General features: G+C 46.0%; 1 protein-coding gene across 1 annotated transcript in view; it reads left to right on the forward strand.

Annotated features, from left to right (window-relative positions):
• CACNA1S (calcium voltage-gated channel subunit alpha1 S) overlaps positions 1 to 19,359 on the forward strand; it is a 125,889-nt gene that overhangs the window by 19,545 nt on the left and 86,985 nt on the right. Inside the window, exons 3-7 of the mRNA XM_030220411.1 lie at positions 3,658 to 3,797; positions 6,530 to 6,672; positions 10,400 to 10,552; positions 15,702 to 15,907; positions 18,111 to 18,214. Coding sequence (XP_030076271.1) covers positions 3,658 to 3,797; positions 6,530 to 6,672; positions 10,400 to 10,552; positions 15,702 to 15,907; positions 18,111 to 18,214 — 746 coding nt within the window. The remainder of the gene's footprint in view (positions 1 to 3,657; positions 3,798 to 6,529; positions 6,673 to 10,399; positions 10,553 to 15,701; positions 15,908 to 18,110; positions 18,215 to 19,359) is intronic.

Genomic DNA, 19,359 nt, shown 5'->3' on the forward strand with positions numbered 1-19,359 from the left:
AAATGTATCCATGTCAACTGCAGGCTTCAATCTCAAATATAGAGCAGGTAGGTTTAGCCGAACAGCAGTGGCGTAGCCACAGGTGGGCCTGGGTGGGCCAGGGCCCACCCACTTAGGGCTCAGGCCCACCCAACAGTAGCACACATTTAGCGGTAGCTGGTGGGGATCCCAAGCTCTGCCAGCTGAAGACTTCCCCCTGATAGTAACGAAAATGCTGCTCTCCACGATACTGGCACCTGCGCATGCTCAGTTTTCAGCGCATGCCTGCTGCAGACTGCCAAGGTGGAGAGAAGCATTTTCCCAACAGCTGAGATATTTTTTGATGGTGGTGGAGGGGGGGGGGGGGGGGGAGGTGGTGCCCACCCACTTCTTGCCTAGGCCCACCCAAAATCTGCTGTCTGGCTATGCCCCTGCCGAACAGTCAGCCACACATTGAGCTGGATAATGTGGCTAAAGATATCTGTCTAAATGTATCCAATTATTTGACATGCTTTCTCTTCGAGTTTTTGGAAATGGACTCCCTTGCATGTGTAGCTAAAGCAGGTCTTTTAGCAGCCTCTGGGCTAGATTTACTAAAAGACACTACCACACACTAACATGCATTAATGTGTGAAATGCAGTGGAACCTATTTACTAATTAATGGAGCCCTTTTAATAAGCTGCATTAAATGCCAAGAGAGCCCTCTGAACATTCTGTACACATTAATGTGTGCACTAATCTGGCGCTAATTGCCTCTAACGCCTTTGTAAGGTTTTGAGCATCAACCCCCCCCCCCCCCCCCCCCCCCAGTGGTCTGTTCTCTTTAGGAAACTATCAGGCTCATTTTCAAAAGAGAAGGACGCCCATCTTTCGACACAAATCGGAAGATGGGCGTCCTTCTCACAGGGTCGCCCAAATCGGTATAATCGAAAGCCGATTTTGGACGTCCCCAACTGCTTTCGGTCGCAGGGACGGCCAAAGTTCCCGTGGGCGTGTCGGAGACATAGCGAAGGCGGGACTTGGGCGTGCCTAACACATGGATGTCCTTGACCCATAATGGGGAAAAAAAAGGGCGTCCCTGACGAGCACTTGGATGACTTTACCTGGTCCTGTTTTTCTTACGACCAAGGCACAAAAAGGTGCCAAAACTGACCAGATGACCATCAGAGAGAATCAGGGATCACCTCCCCTTACTCCCCCAGTGGTCACTAACCCCCTCCCACCCTCAAAAGTTTTTAAAATATTTTTTGCCAGCCTCTATGCCAGCCTCAAATGTCATACTCAGGTCCATCACAGCAGTATGCAGGTCTGGAGCAGTTTTAGTGGGTGCAGTGCACTTCAGGCAGGCGGACCCAGGCCCCCCCCACCTGTTACACTTGTGGTGGTAAATGTGAGCCCTCCAAAACCCACCCGAAACCCACTGTACCCACATGTAGGTGCCCCCCTTCACCCCTTAGGGCTATGGTAGTGGTGTACAGTAGTGGGTAGTGGGTTTTGGGGGTTTTTTGGGGAGCTCAGCACACAAGGTAAGAAAGCTATGTACCTGGGAGCAATTTGTGAAGTCCACTGCAGTGCCCCCTAGGGTGCCCGGTTGGTGTCCTGGCATGTCAGGGGGACCAGTGCACTATGAATGCTGGCTCCTTCCACGACCAAAGAGTTTGCATTTGGTCATTTCTGAGATGGGCGTCCTTGGTTTCCATTATTGCCGAAAATCAGAAACGACCAAGACTAGGGACAACCATCTCTAAGGACAACCTAAATTTCAGGATTTGGGCATCCCCGACCGTATTATTGAAACGAAAGATGGACGTCCATCTTGTTTCGATAATACAGGTTTCCCCGCCCCTCCATCGGGATGTTTTGCGAGGATGTCCTCAGCAAAACTTGGGCTTCCCTTTCAATTATGCCCCTCCATGGGTCTATATTGTCTCTGGTCATGAATGCTGTGACCAGGGACAATATAGACAGCACTAAAACCTGGTAAATGAACCCTGGAAAGAGAAACAGAGAGAGAGAGAAAGAGAGAAACAGCACCAATTGGAGAAGGTGGAGAAGACAGAAAAAAAAAGATTCCAGCCTTGCAAAACTAAAACTACAGCATCAATTTAAGCTGCCTTATGCACATCTCATGTCATGTTTGTTTACAGTGCAAGTTAAACTAAATTTTCATAAGAGAGATACCTACCAGCTGTTCCTCAATAGTACATCCAATAGTACGTCCAGGGTCTCAAAAGCTCACAGATCTTTGGATATTTCTTGCAGTAATACAATAAATATTGTTACAGCCTGCAAACTGCAGTTTTTTTTGTTACATTTGTACCCCGCGCTTTCCCACTCAAGGCAGGCTCAATGCGGCTTACATGGGGCAATGGAGGGTTAAGTGACTTGCCCAGAGTCACAAGGAGCTGCCTGTGCCTGAAGTGGGAATCGAACTCAGCTTCTCAGTTCTCCAGGACCAAAGTCCACCACCCTAACCACTAGGCCACTCCTCCACTGTTGCTACTATTTGAGATTCTACATGGAATGTTGTTATTCCACTAGCAACATTCCATGTAGAAGTCGGCCCTTGCAGATCACCAATGTGGCAGCGCAGGCTTCTGCTTCTGTGAGTCTGACGTTCCACGTACGTGCAGGACATCAGACTCACAGAAACAGAAGCCTGCGCAGCCTTGTACATGGAATGTTGCTAGTGGAATAGCAACATTCCATGTAGAATCTCCAATAGTAGCAATGTAGAATCTCCAATAGTATCTATTTTATTTTTGTTACATTTGTACCCCGTGCTTTCCCACTCATGGCAGGCTCAATGTGGCTTACATGGGGCAATGGAGGGTTAACTGACTTGCCCAGGGTCACAAGGAGCTGCCTGTGCCTGAAGTGGGAATCGAACTCAGTTCCTCAGTTCCCCAGGACCAAAGTCCACCGCCCTAACCACTAGGCCACTCCTCCACTGTTGCTACTATTTCAGATTCTACATGGAATGTTGCTATTCCACTAGCAACATTCCATGTAGAAGTCGGCCCTTGCAGATCACCAATGTGGCCGCGCAGGCTTCTGCTTCTGTGAGTCTGACGTCCTGTACGTACGTGCAGGACATCAGACTCACAGAAACAGAAGCCTGCGCAGCCTTCTACATGGAATGTTGCTAGTGGAATAGCAACATTCCATGTAGAATCTCCAATAGTATCTATTTAATTTTTGTTACATTTGTACCCTGCGCTTTCCCACTCATGGCAGGCTCAATGCGGCTTACATGGGGCAATGGAGGGTTAAGTGACTTGCCCAGAGTCACAAGGAGCTGCCTGTGCCTGAAGTGGGAATTGAACTCAGTTCCTCAGGACCAAAGTCCACCACCCTAACCACTAGGCTACTCCTCCACAGTTCTGTCCCAGACCAAAATGTCTTCTAAATCTCTGCACCATGCAATGGCCAAGTTTGATGCATGGTCACATGACACTATCTGACAAATTGTAATGCTTGTTCTTTATAAATAGTACAGATGGGTTCCTTGTTACAGTGTGTATTCCTACAGGCACACTTGTTACATGGTAAATAAATGGTAGGATAACTACCATACCCTGTTTGCATTATTAGTGGTTCGGACATGACATCTCTAGTGGTCTCCTGGGACAGTGAATGAGACTGTTTAGCCTCACCTGTCTTTTCTTCCCATGCAGGAGAAAGTGGAGTACCTCTTCCTGATTATTTTTACCATAGAGGCTGCCCTGAAGATCATAGCGTATGGGTTCTTGTTTCATACAGATGCCTATCTCCGGAATGGCTGGAATGTCCTGGACTTCATCATAGTTTTTGTAGGGTAAGAACACCTGATGTATGTTGTGCCTACAAGATAGGAATCACTTCTGGGTATCGCAGGGTTTATAGGTACCTCTATGAGGTTTTATGTTCCATTTCTCCAGTTGACTTGTGAAGCCAAGCTTTCTCCAGTCTCAAGATATATTCCAGCGAGTCAATATCCAGTTCAAGATAACCAGGTAAGATATCTGGTTGTCTTGAACTGGATATTCAAAGAGAGATTCCAGTTAGGTCAGCACTCTTGAATATTGCAGGGCAAACTGTTCAAGACACAATGCGTTCCATGTGCCACTACACATAACGGACAACTATGGGTATTCTGCTGAAGTTAAGAATATAAGAGTAGCCATACTGGGTCAGACCAATGGTCCATCTACCCCAGTATCCTGTTTTCCAAACAGTGGCCAAGCCAGGTCACAAGTACCTGCAGAAACCCAGTTGGAAGGGAATGCCTTGACTTCTACTGAAGAAAGCATACCAGTCAATATTCAGATAGCGGTGGTCAGCATTGTTTTACAAGCTGACCACTGTGGGCTGAATAAGGACCACCTGATACTTAGCACTGGCACCTAAGAGGGTCCTGGAACTGAATATCTGGTCTCTCTAGGGCCCTTTTACTAAGCTGCATAAGCGTCTACACATGCTCAACGTGTGCCAATATGGAGTTACCATATTGTGTGGCTCTCATGGTAATTTCATTTTTGGTGTGCATCCGATATGCGGATCCAAAAAATAATTTTTAATTTCGGACGCGTGCCAAGTGGCATTTGACGAGCATAGGCCATTATGGCCCGGTTACCATGTGAGTTTTTACTGCTAGGTCAATGGCTGGTGGCAAGGTCTCAGACCCAAAATGGATGCGTGCCAATTTTGATTTTGCCGCATGTCCATTTTTGGCAAAAATTTAAAAAAGGCGTTTTTTGCAGGTGAGCTGAAAAATGGATCTGTGCGCTCCCAAAACACACGCCTATACTACCACAGGCCATTTTTCAGCACACCTTAGTAAAAGGAGCCCTCTGTGGGCTCTGTCTATGCCCAGAATATAGCCGGCCAGGTGCAATGTTTAGTGTGCTGCCCACTTAACTAACTGGGTAGCAGGCTGAATGTCAGGCTAGCTCCTTCTTACTCCCTCAGAGAATTGCCCCCTCCCAAACCCCCTCTCTCATATGATCTTACCCGCCCTTCCTCTTGTGAGACTGCTGCTAGAAGTCACAGCAGCCATTTTGAACTTGGAGCAGGCATGGGCAGGAATGAGTGGAGATCGCTCCTGTCCCAAATTCCTGCTAAACTACCAGGCACTCTAAGGTAGGCCCAGCCCAGGGAGCCTACAAGGGTTTGGAGGAGGGTAAAAGTAGAAGCTCCATGTGGTGGGGGAGGGGGTCCAGGATTGAGGGTAAAATCATGTGGGGAGGTGGTTTGGGAGGGGAGATATTCTTATGGGAGGATGAGGGTTGGGGAGAATGATTGGCCAAATAAGAACATAAGAATAACCATACTGTCAGACCAATAGTCCATCTAGCCCAGTATCCTGCTTACTACAGTAGCCAATCTGTCATGGACTCTTGGTCTCAGGGGAGGTGAACCCTTAGGCTGTAGCCACAGACTGGCTAGCAGCAGGCAAGTCATTCAGGCTCAGCACAGCACTAACCAAATTTCTAGGCAAGTCAGGCTCGGCCTAGAGACAGGCAGAGCAGGCAAGGCTTGGCTGAAGACAAGGTAGACAGGCTTGGCTGAAGACAAGGCAGGAACTGGAGACAGACAAGGCAAGGCTGGACAAGGCAGACAGAGCGTCGTTGGAGACAAGGTGAGAACTGGAGACAGATGAGACAAGTCTGGACAAGACAGGCAGAGCTTGGCTGAAGACAAGGTGAGAACTGGAGACAGATGAGACAAGTCTGGTCAAGACAGGCAGGGCTTGGCTGAAGACAAGGTAGAAGACTTGGCTGAAGACAAGGCAGGCAAGGCTTGGTTGACGATAAGGCAGGAACTGGAGACAGACAAGGCAAGGCTGGACAAGGCAGGCAGGACTTGGCTGAAGACAAGACAGGCTAGGCTAGAACTGGATCATGGCAACTGAGAGGGGAGGGCAGAGAGGCAAGATTCCCTGGGCCCAGCCTCCTAGGGGGGCCTGCAAGACTTCTGGAGGCAGTTTCTGCTCCCTCGGTCTGTCTCTCTCCTGCTCTTGTGTGTGGGGTTCCACGTGATTGCGTTAAAGCAATAACCCGGGTCCCGGCACACAGGAACAAGAGAGTGACAGACCGAGGGAGGAGCAGATGCAAGAAGGTAAGGGGGGCAGACAAAGCAGGCAGCGGGTGAAAATAACCAAAAATGGCCATTTCGGGGGTAACCTCCTGCAGAAATATGTTTTCAATATTTCCACTAGTGCTGGAAATGATGCGAGCTGGGGGCATCTGTGTTGGGCCGACAGTAGTTCTGGGTTGCCAAGCAGCAACCCTTTAGTAAAAGGGTCCCATAATCAGTCGGGGAAGCCCTACAACCAGGAGTACATCCCTGGTCCCTGAAGCGATGATCACTTTGTTCCTGGTACTTCTTTCAATTCAGGTCTCTGTCGGGTTTAGGCAAGGTGTTTTCACTCACGTATCACTTCCGGAAGATCTTAACGAAAGAGAGCTCTGTGAATCATTGTCTGAACCTTTCTGCAAATATCTCTTCTTGCACTTGGCTAATTTCCGTTTCTCCTCTTTCTCCCCACCCTCTCCTTTCTCTTTGCAGACTTTTCACTGTAGCTTTGGAACAAATCAACAACATTGAGGGCGTTTCAGCGCCAGTGAGCGGCAAAAGCACAGGATTCAACGTGAAAGCCCTCCGAGCCTTCCGAGTGCTGCGGCCCTTGCGGCTGGTTTCGGGAGTGCCCAGTAAGACATGGCAAGGAGCCCCCATGACCCTAGTCACTTGGGAAGAGACACTGGATGACTCCGTGTCACCGAGAATAGGCTACTCCAACCCTGGCTCTCCCTCAAAGATGTCCTTCTGAATTTGCAGAACCATCTGTTCAACACAAAAATAAGGCTATAGAAATATTCACCAAAGGGAATCAATAACTGTACACTGAAAGTTTCTTTTTTAAATACTGAGCTATCTCTTCATAAATGTAGTAGAACCAGGACTGGATGAGCCAGTCTTAGGTGACATGGAGTCATCTAGTAAATCTAGGTGGAAGTGACCAACTCTGTTTTTTTAAGGGCAGGTCCGATTTTGAGGCTATCTGCGTAGGCATTGTTTGCCTGCTTAGTTTGGGAGGGGCAAGGGGTGTGGAGTTCATTTTGGCAGTGGTGGTGGTGGGTGGGGGAGCATTCAGCACCAGTACCTGGAGCATTTGGGGGGAAGTCACATTGCCCCATGCCCCCAAACTACACCTATGGCCATCTGCAACAAATATGCATGAGACATATTTACATATTTTTTTGTTTGATAACCAGGGGCTGATATAATAAAATGTGAGTAAAAATTGTATCCTCAAATTCAGTGCACAACGTCTTTACTCCCACATTAAAATTCAAATAAACTCTCAATGCAATGAGAATTAAAAATCATACTAAGACAAAAGGTGGCCTTAGTTGGAGGGGGGCAGGGGTAGGAAGGTCTGGGACCATGCTGACTACTACTATTTACTACTACTACTATTTAGCATTTCTATAGCGCTACAAGGCGTACGCAGCGCTGCACAAACATAGAAGAAAGACAGTCCCTGCTCAAAGAGCTTACAATCTAATAGACAAAAAATAAATAAAATAAGCAAATCAAATCAATTATTGTGTACAGGAAGGAGGAGGGTAGGTGGACGTGAGTGGTTACAAGTGGTTACGAGTCAAAAGCAATGTTAAAGAGGTGGGCTTTCAGTGTAGATTTAAAGGTGGCCAAGGATGGGGCAAGATGTAGGGGCTCAGGAAGTTTATTCCAGGCGTAGGGTGCAGCGAGACAGAAGGCGCGAAGTCTGGAGTTGGCAGTAGTGGAGAAGGGAACAGATAAGAAGGATTTATCCATGGAGCGGAGTGCACGGGAAGGGGTGTAGGGAAGGACGAGTGTGGAGAGATACTGGGGAGCAGCAGAGTGAATACATTTATAGGTTAGTAGAAGAAGTTTGAACAGGATGCGAAAACGGATAGGGAGCCAGTGAAGGGTCTTGAGGAGAGGGGTAGTATGAGTAAAGCGACCCTGGCGGAAGATGAGACGGGCAGCAGAGTTTTGAACCGACTGGAGAGGGGAGAGGTGACTAAGTGGGAGGCCAGCAAGAAGCAGATTGCAGTAGTCTAAACGAGAGGTGACAAGGGTGTGGATGAGGGTTTTGGTAGAGTGCTGGGAAAGAAAGGGGCGGATTTTACGGATGTTATAAAGAAAGAAACGACAGGTCTTGGCAATCTGCTGGATATGAGCAGAGAAGGAGAGAGAAGACCATGCTGACAGCACCATAGACTAACAAAAACCCAGAAAAGTTTCAAAGTTGCACAAAGCTTTGCTTACTTCAGCCCCTGGGTTTATTTTCATATTTTGGTTCTCCTGAAAACCTTTTTCTGTCATCCCTTCAAAAATTAGAGGGGCTGCTCTTTCAAATGGACCTGTGTGCCTTTACAATATTACCCCAGGGAAAGGAGGAGGTTGCATTTACACCTGCTCCGGGACGGACTGTCTCTTCATGTTCAAGTGTACAGCGCTGCGTACGTCTAGTAGCGCTATAGAAATGATAAGTAGTAGTAGTAGGTCTAATTCTGTGCTGGTAAGAAAAGGCTCAAATGCATATAATTTATCAAGGATGTGCATAAGCCAGTCCTGCTCCCGCCTCACCTATTCTCCACCCCTGCAAACACCTAGGCGTGTCATTTTATAAGAACTCACTTGAGCGCATGCATGGGATGCACTTGGGGTCCTTTTTAAGAGACACTGGTGTTTACAACAATGCCTTATGTGATCATGTGGGTCCTTAAAATTGCCCGAGGGTATCCATGACTACGGTTATGTGATAAATTTATCCTTATGCAAATCTTCATCTGTTTCCCAGCAGAACCTGGTCTAGTCATGACACTCAGAGAGCACAGTCACCTTTAATAAGTTAAAATTAACTGATTACCTTTACCATTCAGTAGCTTTTTGAAATTTGACATCTTATTACGGGGCCCTTTTACTAAGGTGTGTCCAATGCGCACCAAATTGGAACTACCGCCCGGCTACCGTGAAATTTTCTATTTTCTACCATGTGGCATTTACCCGGCGGTAATCAGCAGTTTACGCGTGCTGGCCGCTTACCGCCCGGTTAGCACGTGAGACCTTACTACTGAGTCAATGGGTGATGGTAAGGTCTCAGGCCAAAAATGGACACACGCTGGTTTTGATTTTGCCGCACATCTATTTTCAGCCACAAAAAAAGGGACTTTTTTTTTTCCAGGCATGGTGAAAAATTGATCTGCTTTCGTCCAAAACACGTGCCTACACCAGCTCAAGCCACTTTTCGGTGCACCTTAGTAAAAGGGTCCCTATATAGGGTTACCATATGTCCGGATTTACCCGGACATGTCCTCTTTTTGAGGACATGTCCGGACAACTGGGCGGGTTTTGCCAAACTGTCCATTTGCCTGGATTTCTGGACAAACGGGCAGGCTGGTGGGCGGGTGGGCTGTTCTATGCTAGCCTCCCGGCCCTCCCCTTACTTACTACTCTACAGCCCTGGTGGTCTAGTGACCTCTTCCACCTTCGGGGCAGGAAAGAGCCCCCTCTTTCCTGCCCGGAGCACTGCCCTGCATTCTGTTGCTGATCTCGGCGCTGATTCAAAATGGCCGCCAAGAGTTGAAGCGACCTCGCGAGACTTCAACTCTCAGTGGCCATTTTGAATCGGTGCCGAGATCAGCAACAGGATGCAGGGCAGTTCTCCGGGCAGCAAAGAGGGGGCTCTTTCCAGCCCTGAAGAGGTCACTAGACCACCAGGGCAGTAGAGTAAGGTAAGGGAAGGGAAAGGAAGGTGGGTGACGGGGAGGGAAGTGGAGGAGGGTTGATGGGGTGTGTGACAGGGGGGAGGGGAATATGTGACAGGGGGCGGTGTGAGGGTGTGAAAGGGGCTGGGGCGAGGTGTGAAAGGGGGCAGGGTGGGGCATGGTGGGGCAGGGCATGTGTCCTCTTTTTGAGGGGACCAAATATGGTAACCCTATCCCTATATGCCTTTTATTCAGAGAGAACTGAAACACCTCTAGAAACAGAATATTTGATTAATTTCAATGCTAACATCATAAGATCTTGGTCTCTACTGCCAGTCCTTGGGGTCTGCCCAAGAGTCAGAGTTTTCATGATATCCTTAATGAATAGGCATAAAAGAGATTGGGAAGCATATCGCCTCCATTGTATGCAAATCTCTGTAATGCATATTCATCTGGGATATCCTGAAAGCGCAACCTTTTGGTGGCCCTTGAGGACTGCGAGTGAATACCTAGGTCATAAGACATATCCCTAGTCAAGTTCTATGCAAAACTTTGGTTAAAATCTGTGTGACAGTCTCTGAAGGGAAATTTTGAAATAGGATTGGGCGGTGGGAGAGGGGGTTTGAATAAACTTAGAAAGGTGTGAACTGGCAGTGAAATCTCTCCCTCTTCCCCACAGGCCTGCAGGTGGTGTTGAATTCCATCATAAAGGCCATGGTGCCGCTGCTGCACATCGCACTGCTTGTTCTCTTCATGATCATAATCTATGCTATCGTAGGGCTGGAACTCTTCAAAGGCAAAATGCATAAAACCTGTTATTACATAGGGACAGGTGAGTATCTTCAAATGCTAGAAGCCTGAAAAATGTTGGGTGTCATTAGGAAAGGAATGGAAAACAAAAATGAGGACGTTATAATGCCTTTGTAACGCTCCATGGTGCGACCGCACCTCGAATATTGTGTTCAATTCTGGTCGCTGCATCTCAAACAAGATATAGTGGAATTAGAAAAGGTGCGGAGAAGGGCGACGAAAATGATAAAGGGGATGGGATGACTTTCCTAGGAGGAAAGGCTAAAGCGGCTAGGGCTCTTCAGCTTGGAGAAAAGACGGCTGAGGGGAGATATGATAGAGGTCTATAAAATAATGAGTGGAGTGGAACGGGTAGACGTGAAGCGTCTGTTTACGCTTTCCAAAAATACTAGGACTAGGGGGCATGCGATGAAGCTACAAAGTAGTAAATTTATTTATTATTACATTTATATCCCACATTTTCCCACTGATCGCATTTTCCCACTACTACAAAGTCTGTAGTGAAAGCTACAGTACAAGCAAAACAATTATACAAATTGAGAATAAGATATAAAATAACAATTAAACATCAAAAGGCAAGTGATAATAGGTAATTATTGTCTTTGGATCTGAATTTATATTAATAGTTAATACAAGTTAGGTTAAACCTGGGGAATAAGCCTTCTTAATACTGATTTCAATAATTTTGGGAAATGTAGGTAGTTCTGGGTAGATTTTACTTGTTTGGGTAGAGCAGTCCATAATTGAGTGACTATATACGTAAAGTTGGTGGTGTAAATTGATTTGTACTTAAGGCCACTACAATCTGGGTAGTGTAAGTTCAGATATGATCTTGAGGTACTGAATCTGTTCCTGGGTGGTAAGTCAATTAATTCAAGCATATATTCTGGGACTTCACCGAAGATTATCCTGTGAATTAGTGAGCATATTTTAAAGGCTACTCGTTCTCTAATGGGGAGCCAGTGCAGAATTTTATAATAGTTTCCACTATTTTAAAACGAATCAGAGAAAACTTTTCTTCACTCAACGTGTAATTAAACTCTGGAATTCATTGCCAGAGAATGTGGTAAAGGCGGTTAGCTTAGCGGAGTTTAAAAAAGGTTTGGACGGCTTCCTAAAGGAAAAGTCCATAGACTATTATTAAATGGACTTGGGGAAAATCCACTATTTCTGGGATAAGCAGTATAGAATGTTTTGGTACTTTTTGGGGATCTTGCCAGGTATTTGTGACCTGGATTGGCAACTGTTGGAAACAGGATGCCGGGCTTGATGGACCTTTGGTCTTTCCCAGTATGGCAATACTGATGTACTTAAGATGGGAAAATTAGAGTATATAGCATTAGCACTAAAAGAAGAGGTAGATATAACAGGCATCTCAGAGACCTGGTGGATGGATGATAACCAATGTAACACTATGATACTAGGCTGCAAATTACATTGCAATGACAGGATGCACTAACCTGGAGGGGGAGTGGCGCTATATGTTCAAGAGGGAACTGAGTATAGTCGGGAACAGATTGCAGTGTGGAATCCTTATGAATATAATTTCCATGTGTGAAGGGAAACAGAATATTGATGCAGCTGTACTGTCAACTGCCTGACCTGAATGAACAGACAGATGATGAAATGTTGTCAGAAATTAGGGAAGCTAACAAATTTGCAAACACTGTAATAATGAGTAATTTCAATTATCCTGTTCACGCTTTCCAAAAATACTAGGACTAGGGGGCATGCGATCAAACTACAGTGTAGTCAATTTAAAACAAATCGGAGAAAATCTTTCTTCGCCCAACGCATAATTAAACTCTGGAATTCGTTGCCGGAGAACGTGGTGAAGGCGGTTAGCTTGGCAGAGTTTAAAGAGGGGTTAGCCGGTTTCCTAAAGGACAAATCCATAAACCGCTACTAAATGGACTTAGAAAAATCCACAATTTTGGGAATAACATGTATAGAATGTTTGTACGTGTGGGAAGCTCGCCAGGTGCCCTTGGCCTGGATTGGCCGCTGTCGTGGACAGGATGCTGGGCTCGATGGACCCTTGGTCTTTTCCCTGTATGGCATTACTTATGTACTAATATCCTGTTAGCAAGGTAAAATTCCTAGATTGAATAAATAGCCTCTTTAAGGGGCATCTGGTTCAGAAACCAGCATGAATGGGACATATTTTAGATCTCGTCCTTACGTGTATTAGTACACAAGGACTCCGTTCTCCATGAGGCCTGCTATTATTAGGGTTATGCAGCCAGAAAATTGTTTTCATGTTGTTTTCTTTGTTGTGTATGACATGTTCATTGTGTATGGAGTATTCTGAGCATTTTTCCATTATGGGAACTATGTCTTCAAGAGTGTGCCCTCTTTCACAAGAGTACACGCTTTTTACAAAGAATGTGCAATGTTTGTAAAGAGAGCGCACTGTTAGCCCAGAGGACTGCACATTTTCACACAGAGTGTCTTTGCAAATAGTGGGGTAGATTCTGCAAAGGGTGCCAAAATTAGATGCCACAAATATGGGCACCAAGCACTAATTGTGTAACAGTAATTGCACGTGAAATTGCTGTTATAGAATGGGGTATGAGTTGGCGTACACAGGTCTAACTTTAGGGAACACCATGTCAAAGGCTGGTGTGGATGCTGGTACCTAAAGTTGGCACTTGCACGCATAGTTGACAGTATTCTGTAACTTGGGTGTGCAACTGCAAGACCCGCCCATGATCCACCCATGGGCACGCCCCCTTTGTAGCTGTCCATTGCAGCATAGTGCTACTTTATAGAATAGCAACTAAGATCAGTTATACATGTAATTACACATTAATGCCAATTAACAACAATTAAAGCCACTTAAGGGCTAATATTGGTACTTAATGCCAATTGGTACCTAATGTAACAAGCTAGGCACATAACTTGTGTGCCCAAATTTACACACTTGTCACAAATTTGGAAGCCCAACTTTATTGAATCCAGGAAGTGTGTATACTATTGACAGTAAATGAAGAAAACAAACATCTGCTCATTTTCCTTTATCATAGTAACATAGTAGATGACAGCAGAAAAAGACCTGCATGGCCCATCCAGTCTGCCCAACAAGACAACTCATATGTGCTACTTTTTGTGTATACCCTACTTTGATTTGTACCTGTGCTTTTTAGGGCACAGACCGTATAAGTCTGCCCAGCACTATTCCCGCCTCCCAACCACCAGCCCCGCCTCCCACCACCGGCTCTGGCACAGACCGTATAAGTCTGCCCAGCACTATCCCTGCCTCCCACCACCGGCTCTGGCACAGACCGTATAAGTCTGCCCAGCACTATCCCCGCCTCCCAACCACCAGTGCTGCCTCCCGATCTCGACTAAGCTCCTGAGGATCCATTCCTTCTGCACAGGATTCCTTTATGCTTATCCCACGCATGTTTGAATTCCGTTACCGTTTTCATTTCCACCACCTCCCGCGGGAGGGCATTCCAAGCATCCACTACTCTCTCCGTGAAAAAATGCTTCCTGACATTTTTCTTGAGTCTGTCCCCCCTTCAATCTCATTTCATGTCCTCTAGTTCTACCGCTTTCCCATCTCCGGAAAAGGTTCGTTTGCGGATTAATACCTTTCAAATATTTGAACGTCTGTATCATATCACCCCTGTTTCTCCTTTCCTCCAGGGTATACATGTTCAGGTCAGCACGTCTCTCCTCATATGTCTTGTAACGCAAATCCCTTACCATTCTCGTAGCTTTTCTTTGCACCACTTCAATTCTTTTTACATCCTTAGCAAGATATGGCCTCCAAAACTGAACACAATACTCCAGGTGGGGCCTCACCAACGACTTATACAGGGGCATCAACACCCCCTTTCTTCTGCTGGTCACACCTCTCTCTATACAGCCTAACAACCTTCTAGCTATGGCCATAAATGTGAATAATGTGAAGGAGTGTGCACTCTCCAAGACATAGCTCCCATAATAAACAAATGCCCAGAAAAAAAAAAAAAAAACAAAATGAATATTCCTTGAAACTACACCAAACACAAATGTTCTGGCTGTCCATCCTGAACACAGGGACAGGTGAATGAACTCTGTACCATGAGACCTGCTATTACATAGGGAAAGGTAAGTGAAGCTGGTATACTGAGACCTTTTATTGCACAGGAAAGGTGAGTATACCATGCATACTGAAAGCTGTTATTACATAGAGACAGGTGAGTGTACCTTGTATACTGAAACCTGTTATTGTACAGCACGGGTGAGTGTATCTTGTATAATGAAAGCTGTTATTACATATGAACTGGTGAGTGAAGCTTGAATACTGAAACTGTTATTACAAAGGGCAAGTGAGGGAAGCCTGTGTACTGAGACCTGTTATTACATAGGCACAGGTGAGTCTACATTGTATACTGAGACCTGTTATTACATAGGCATGGGTGAGTGTACATTGTATACTGAAAGCTGTTATTGCACAGGGCAGGTGAGTGAAGCTTGTATACTGCGACCTGTTATTATATAGGGACAGGTGAGTGTACATTGCATACTGAGACCTGTTATTACATAGGCATGGGTGAGTGTACATTGTATACTGAAAGCTGTTATTGCACAGGGCAGGTAAGTGAAGCTTGTATACTGCGACCTGTTATTATATAGGGACAGGTGAGTGTACATTGCATACTGAGACCTGTTATTACATAGGCATGGGTGAGTGTACATTGTATACTGAAAGCTGTTATTGCACAGGGCAGGTGAGTGAAGCTTGTATACTGCGACCTGTTATTATATAGGGACAGGTGAGTGTACATTGCATACTGAGACCTGTTATTACATAGGCATGGGTGAGTGTACATTGTATACTGAAAGCTGTTATTGCACAGGGCAGGTGAGTGAAGCTTGTATACTGCGACCTGTTATTATATAGGGACAGGTGAGTGTACATTGCATACTGAGACCTGTTATTACATAGGCATGGGTGAGTGTACATTGTATACTGAAAGCTGTTATTACACAGGGCAGGTGAGTGAAGATTGTATATTGAGACTTGTTATTACATAGACACAGGTGAGTGTATACTGAAAGCTGTTATTACATAGGGACAGGTGAGTGAACTCTGCTCCAGGAGACCTGTGATTGAATAGGAACAGTGGAGTGTCTTCCCATCTAACTGCTAAAGCTTTTTCCCTTGTATTCTTTTTCAGACGTTGTGGCAACTGTGGAGTTTGAGAAGCCCGCACCCTGTACTGTTACTGGGCACGGGCGCCATTGTCCAATGAACGGAACCGAGTGCCGAGGTGGCTGGCCAGGTCCCAATAATGGGATAACTCACTTTGATAACTTTGGTTTTGCCATGTTGACGGTGTACCAGTGTATCACTATGGAAGGTTGGACTGAAGTCATGTACTGGGTAAGCTATCGGCTGCCACCCCACACGGACTCTTTCATGACACAGACATACCAGGAATGTGCTCCTGCTAGCTAGGGGGGTCTTTTACTAAGCCACGGTACCATTTTTAGCTCACGGTAGAAATTAGCTGGCGGTAAATGCTGAGACGCCATTTACTGCCAGCTGATTTCTACCACGAGCTAAAAACACTACTGGGGCTTAGTAAAACACCCCTCTAAGACTTCTCAAGAAACCTATAACTCTTTGACCTCTTAATAAACAAAGGATATTGCAGATATGAGTGCCCTCCCCCAAATCTCCAGGATATGGGAACCTTGGGAGGAGACTTAAGAGGGAGGGAACTTGGAAAATATCTCTTCTGACAGTGAAAAATATATCAGGAGAGACTGTCTTTAAGAGTTCTGCTTCATTCCTATATATGGATTGATTATTTTATATGTATGGATTTGTATGTATTGTCTCTCTGTATATGATTTATGTTTAATAAATCTGAGATATAGTTATAGAAAAATCACGCTCACTTACTGCATAACTCTTAGTAGAAGGTGAAGAGTGATGTCACTTCCTGTAGCTAAAGCCCATTTTGGATTCCATTGGATGTTTCCAAATAATGTTGAAGTTGGCTTACAGCATTGTTAGTATTCAAGTAAAATAAGTGCCTTCCCTACAGAGCTTACACTCTAAGTAGATACCTCAGGCAAAAGGAGATAAACAGGCTTATTTTTGAAAGAGAAGGGCGCCCATCTTTTGACACAAATCGGGAGATGGGCGTCCTTCTCCCAGGGTCACCCAAATCGGCATAATTGAAAGCCGATTTTGGGTGTCCTCAACTGCTTTCTGTCGCGGGGACGACCAAAGTTCCTGGGGGCGTGTCAGAAGCGTAGCGAAGGCGGGACTGGGGCGTGCTTAACACATGGGCATCCTCAGCCGATAATGGAAAAAAGAAGGGCGTCCCTGATGAACACTTGGACGACTTTACTTGGTCCATTGTTTCTTGCCACCAAGCTTCAAAAAGGTGCACAAACTGACCAGATGACCACCGGAGGGAATCGGGGATCACCTCCCCTTACTGCCCCAGTGGTCACTAACCCCCTCCCACCCTAAAAAAAAACTTTAAAAATATTTTGTGCCAGCTTCTATGCCAGCCTCAAATGTCATACGCAGCTTCCTGACAGCAACAGGTCCCTGGAGCAGTTTTATTGGGTGCAGTGCACTTCAGGCAGGTGGACCCAGGCCCATCCCCCCCTACCTGTTACACCTGTGGTGGAAAATGTGAGCTCTCCAAAACCCTCCAGAAACCCACTGTACCCACATGTAGGTGCCCCCTTCACCCCTTAGGGCTATGGTAGTGTTGTACAGTTGTGGGGAGTGGGTTTTGGGGGCTCAGCACCCAAGGTAAGGGAGCTATGCGCCTGGGAGCAATTTGTGAAGTTCACTGCAGTGCCCGGTTGGTGTCCTAGCATGTCAGGGGGACCAGTGCACTACGAATTCTGGCTCCTCCCATGACCAAAGGGCTTGCATTTGGTCGTTTCTGAGATGGGCATCCTCGGTTTCCATTATCGCTGAAAACCGGGGACCACCATCTCTAAGGACGACCATCTCTAAGGTCGACCTAAATTTCTCGATTTGGGTGTCCCCGACCGTATTATCGAAACGAAAGATGGATGCCAAACTTGTTTCGATAATACGGGTTTCCCCGCCCCTTCGCGGGGACATCCTGCGAGGATGCCCTCAGGAAAACTTGGGCGCCCCATTTGGTTATGCTCCTCAGTTTGACTTGCCCTAGAAGCCAGTGGGAGATATAGAATTGTCACCCTGGTTCTTAGCCCATTGCTCGAAACCTGGGGTTGTCAATCCAGTCCTCACGACACACCTAGCCAGTCAGGTTTTCAGGATACACACAATGAATATGCATGCAGGTTTATCTCTTTTATATTCATAGTGGGTATCTTGTAAACTTGACTGGCTCCTGTTCTAAACCACCAGGCTGCACCTTTTGGGGGTGAGATTGATGGATTGATTATGTTTATGTAATACATTTTATAAATGAATTTATTTTTATATATCATTTTTTCAAAAAGCCAGAAAATGGTTTACAATAAAACATGGGATGGATCCATCTCTATGCCAGTGACAGATGCTGATCAGATGCTAGCACTCTTAGCCGTCCCCAGGTCCTCACTTGCTTTCACTGTCGCCTCAGGTGAATGACGCCATTGGGAATGAGTGGCCCTGGATCTACTTCGTCAGCCTTATCTTACTGGGCTCCTTTTTTGTTCTGAACCTTGTACTGGGTGTCTTGAGTGGGTAAGTTATTAACACATACAAAAACAATGTTCCTTCCTCCCTTTCTTTCCTCCATCTATATAAGAGGTTCTGAAGTGACATGCGTTTTACTCTCTTGGACACAAGAGGGCACCACAGAGTCTTTGCTTAGTGTGGGGCAGATGTAGTCACCTTGTGTTACAGCCCTATGCTAATGCAAAATGTTCCTCAATGATGTAAGGAAATAACATGCAAATAGGCTGAATGTAAAAAATGTGTACATTTTGCCTGATAGTTTAGTCACAGGTGATATCCGACCTTCACAACTGAAATATAGTCTAGGTGAGGTGCAAAGATGCAGTAATAAGGACACTTCAGATGGCTTAAAATACCACAGCTCGATTAACTTTTAGAGTATCTAGATATAAGAGGGTGACCACATTGCTTACGAAGCTGCATTGGCTGCATATTTAAACTCTGTTCTTTAACTTTTCTTATTTTACACGGTAATGCCCTGAGCTACATGAAGGAATTAGTCAATTTGCCCTCCCAGAAACTCAATGTTACATTCAAGAGAATTCATGATTTTACATTATCCAAACTGCAAAAAGACAGTGTACAGTCAATAATTATTTTTTTCATTTTATTTCCATTTTGCTCACACCTTTTTCAGTAGTAGCTCAAGGTGAGTTACATTCAGGTACACTGGATATTTCTCTGTCCCAGGAGGGCTCACAATCTTGGTTTGTACCTGAGGCAATGGAGGGTTAAGTGACTTGCCCAAGATCACAAGGAGCAGCAGTGGGATTTGGCTACGTCACTGCAATGTACGTGGGAATATATGCCCAGGCAGTCTGACAAACTCTAATACTCTTTTGTCAACAGTCCCTCACTTTGTTCTTTCTTCAGCCAGGGCCGCCAAGAGACAAAGCTGGGCACAGGGTAAACAATCTTCAGGGCCCTGCTGCTGTCCCCCAGCTGCTGCCACCCCGCCCCACCACAGCCGCTTCCCTCCACCACTGCCACTGCTCCCCCTGCTGCAGCCCCCCATTGCCACCACCCAGTGGCGTAGCCACAGGTGGGCCAGAGCCCACCCTCTTAGGACTCAGGTCCACCCGACAGTAGTACACGCTTAGCGGTAGCTGGTGGGGATCCCCAGCACTGCCAGGTGAAAACTTCCCCCTGAT

The sequence above is a fragment of the Microcaecilia unicolor genome, chromosome 12 (assembly GCF_901765095.1).
Source record: "Microcaecilia unicolor chromosome 12, aMicUni1.1, whole genome shotgun sequence".
Classification (NCBI taxonomy): Eukaryota; Metazoa; Chordata; class Amphibia; order Gymnophiona; family Siphonopidae; genus Microcaecilia; species Microcaecilia unicolor.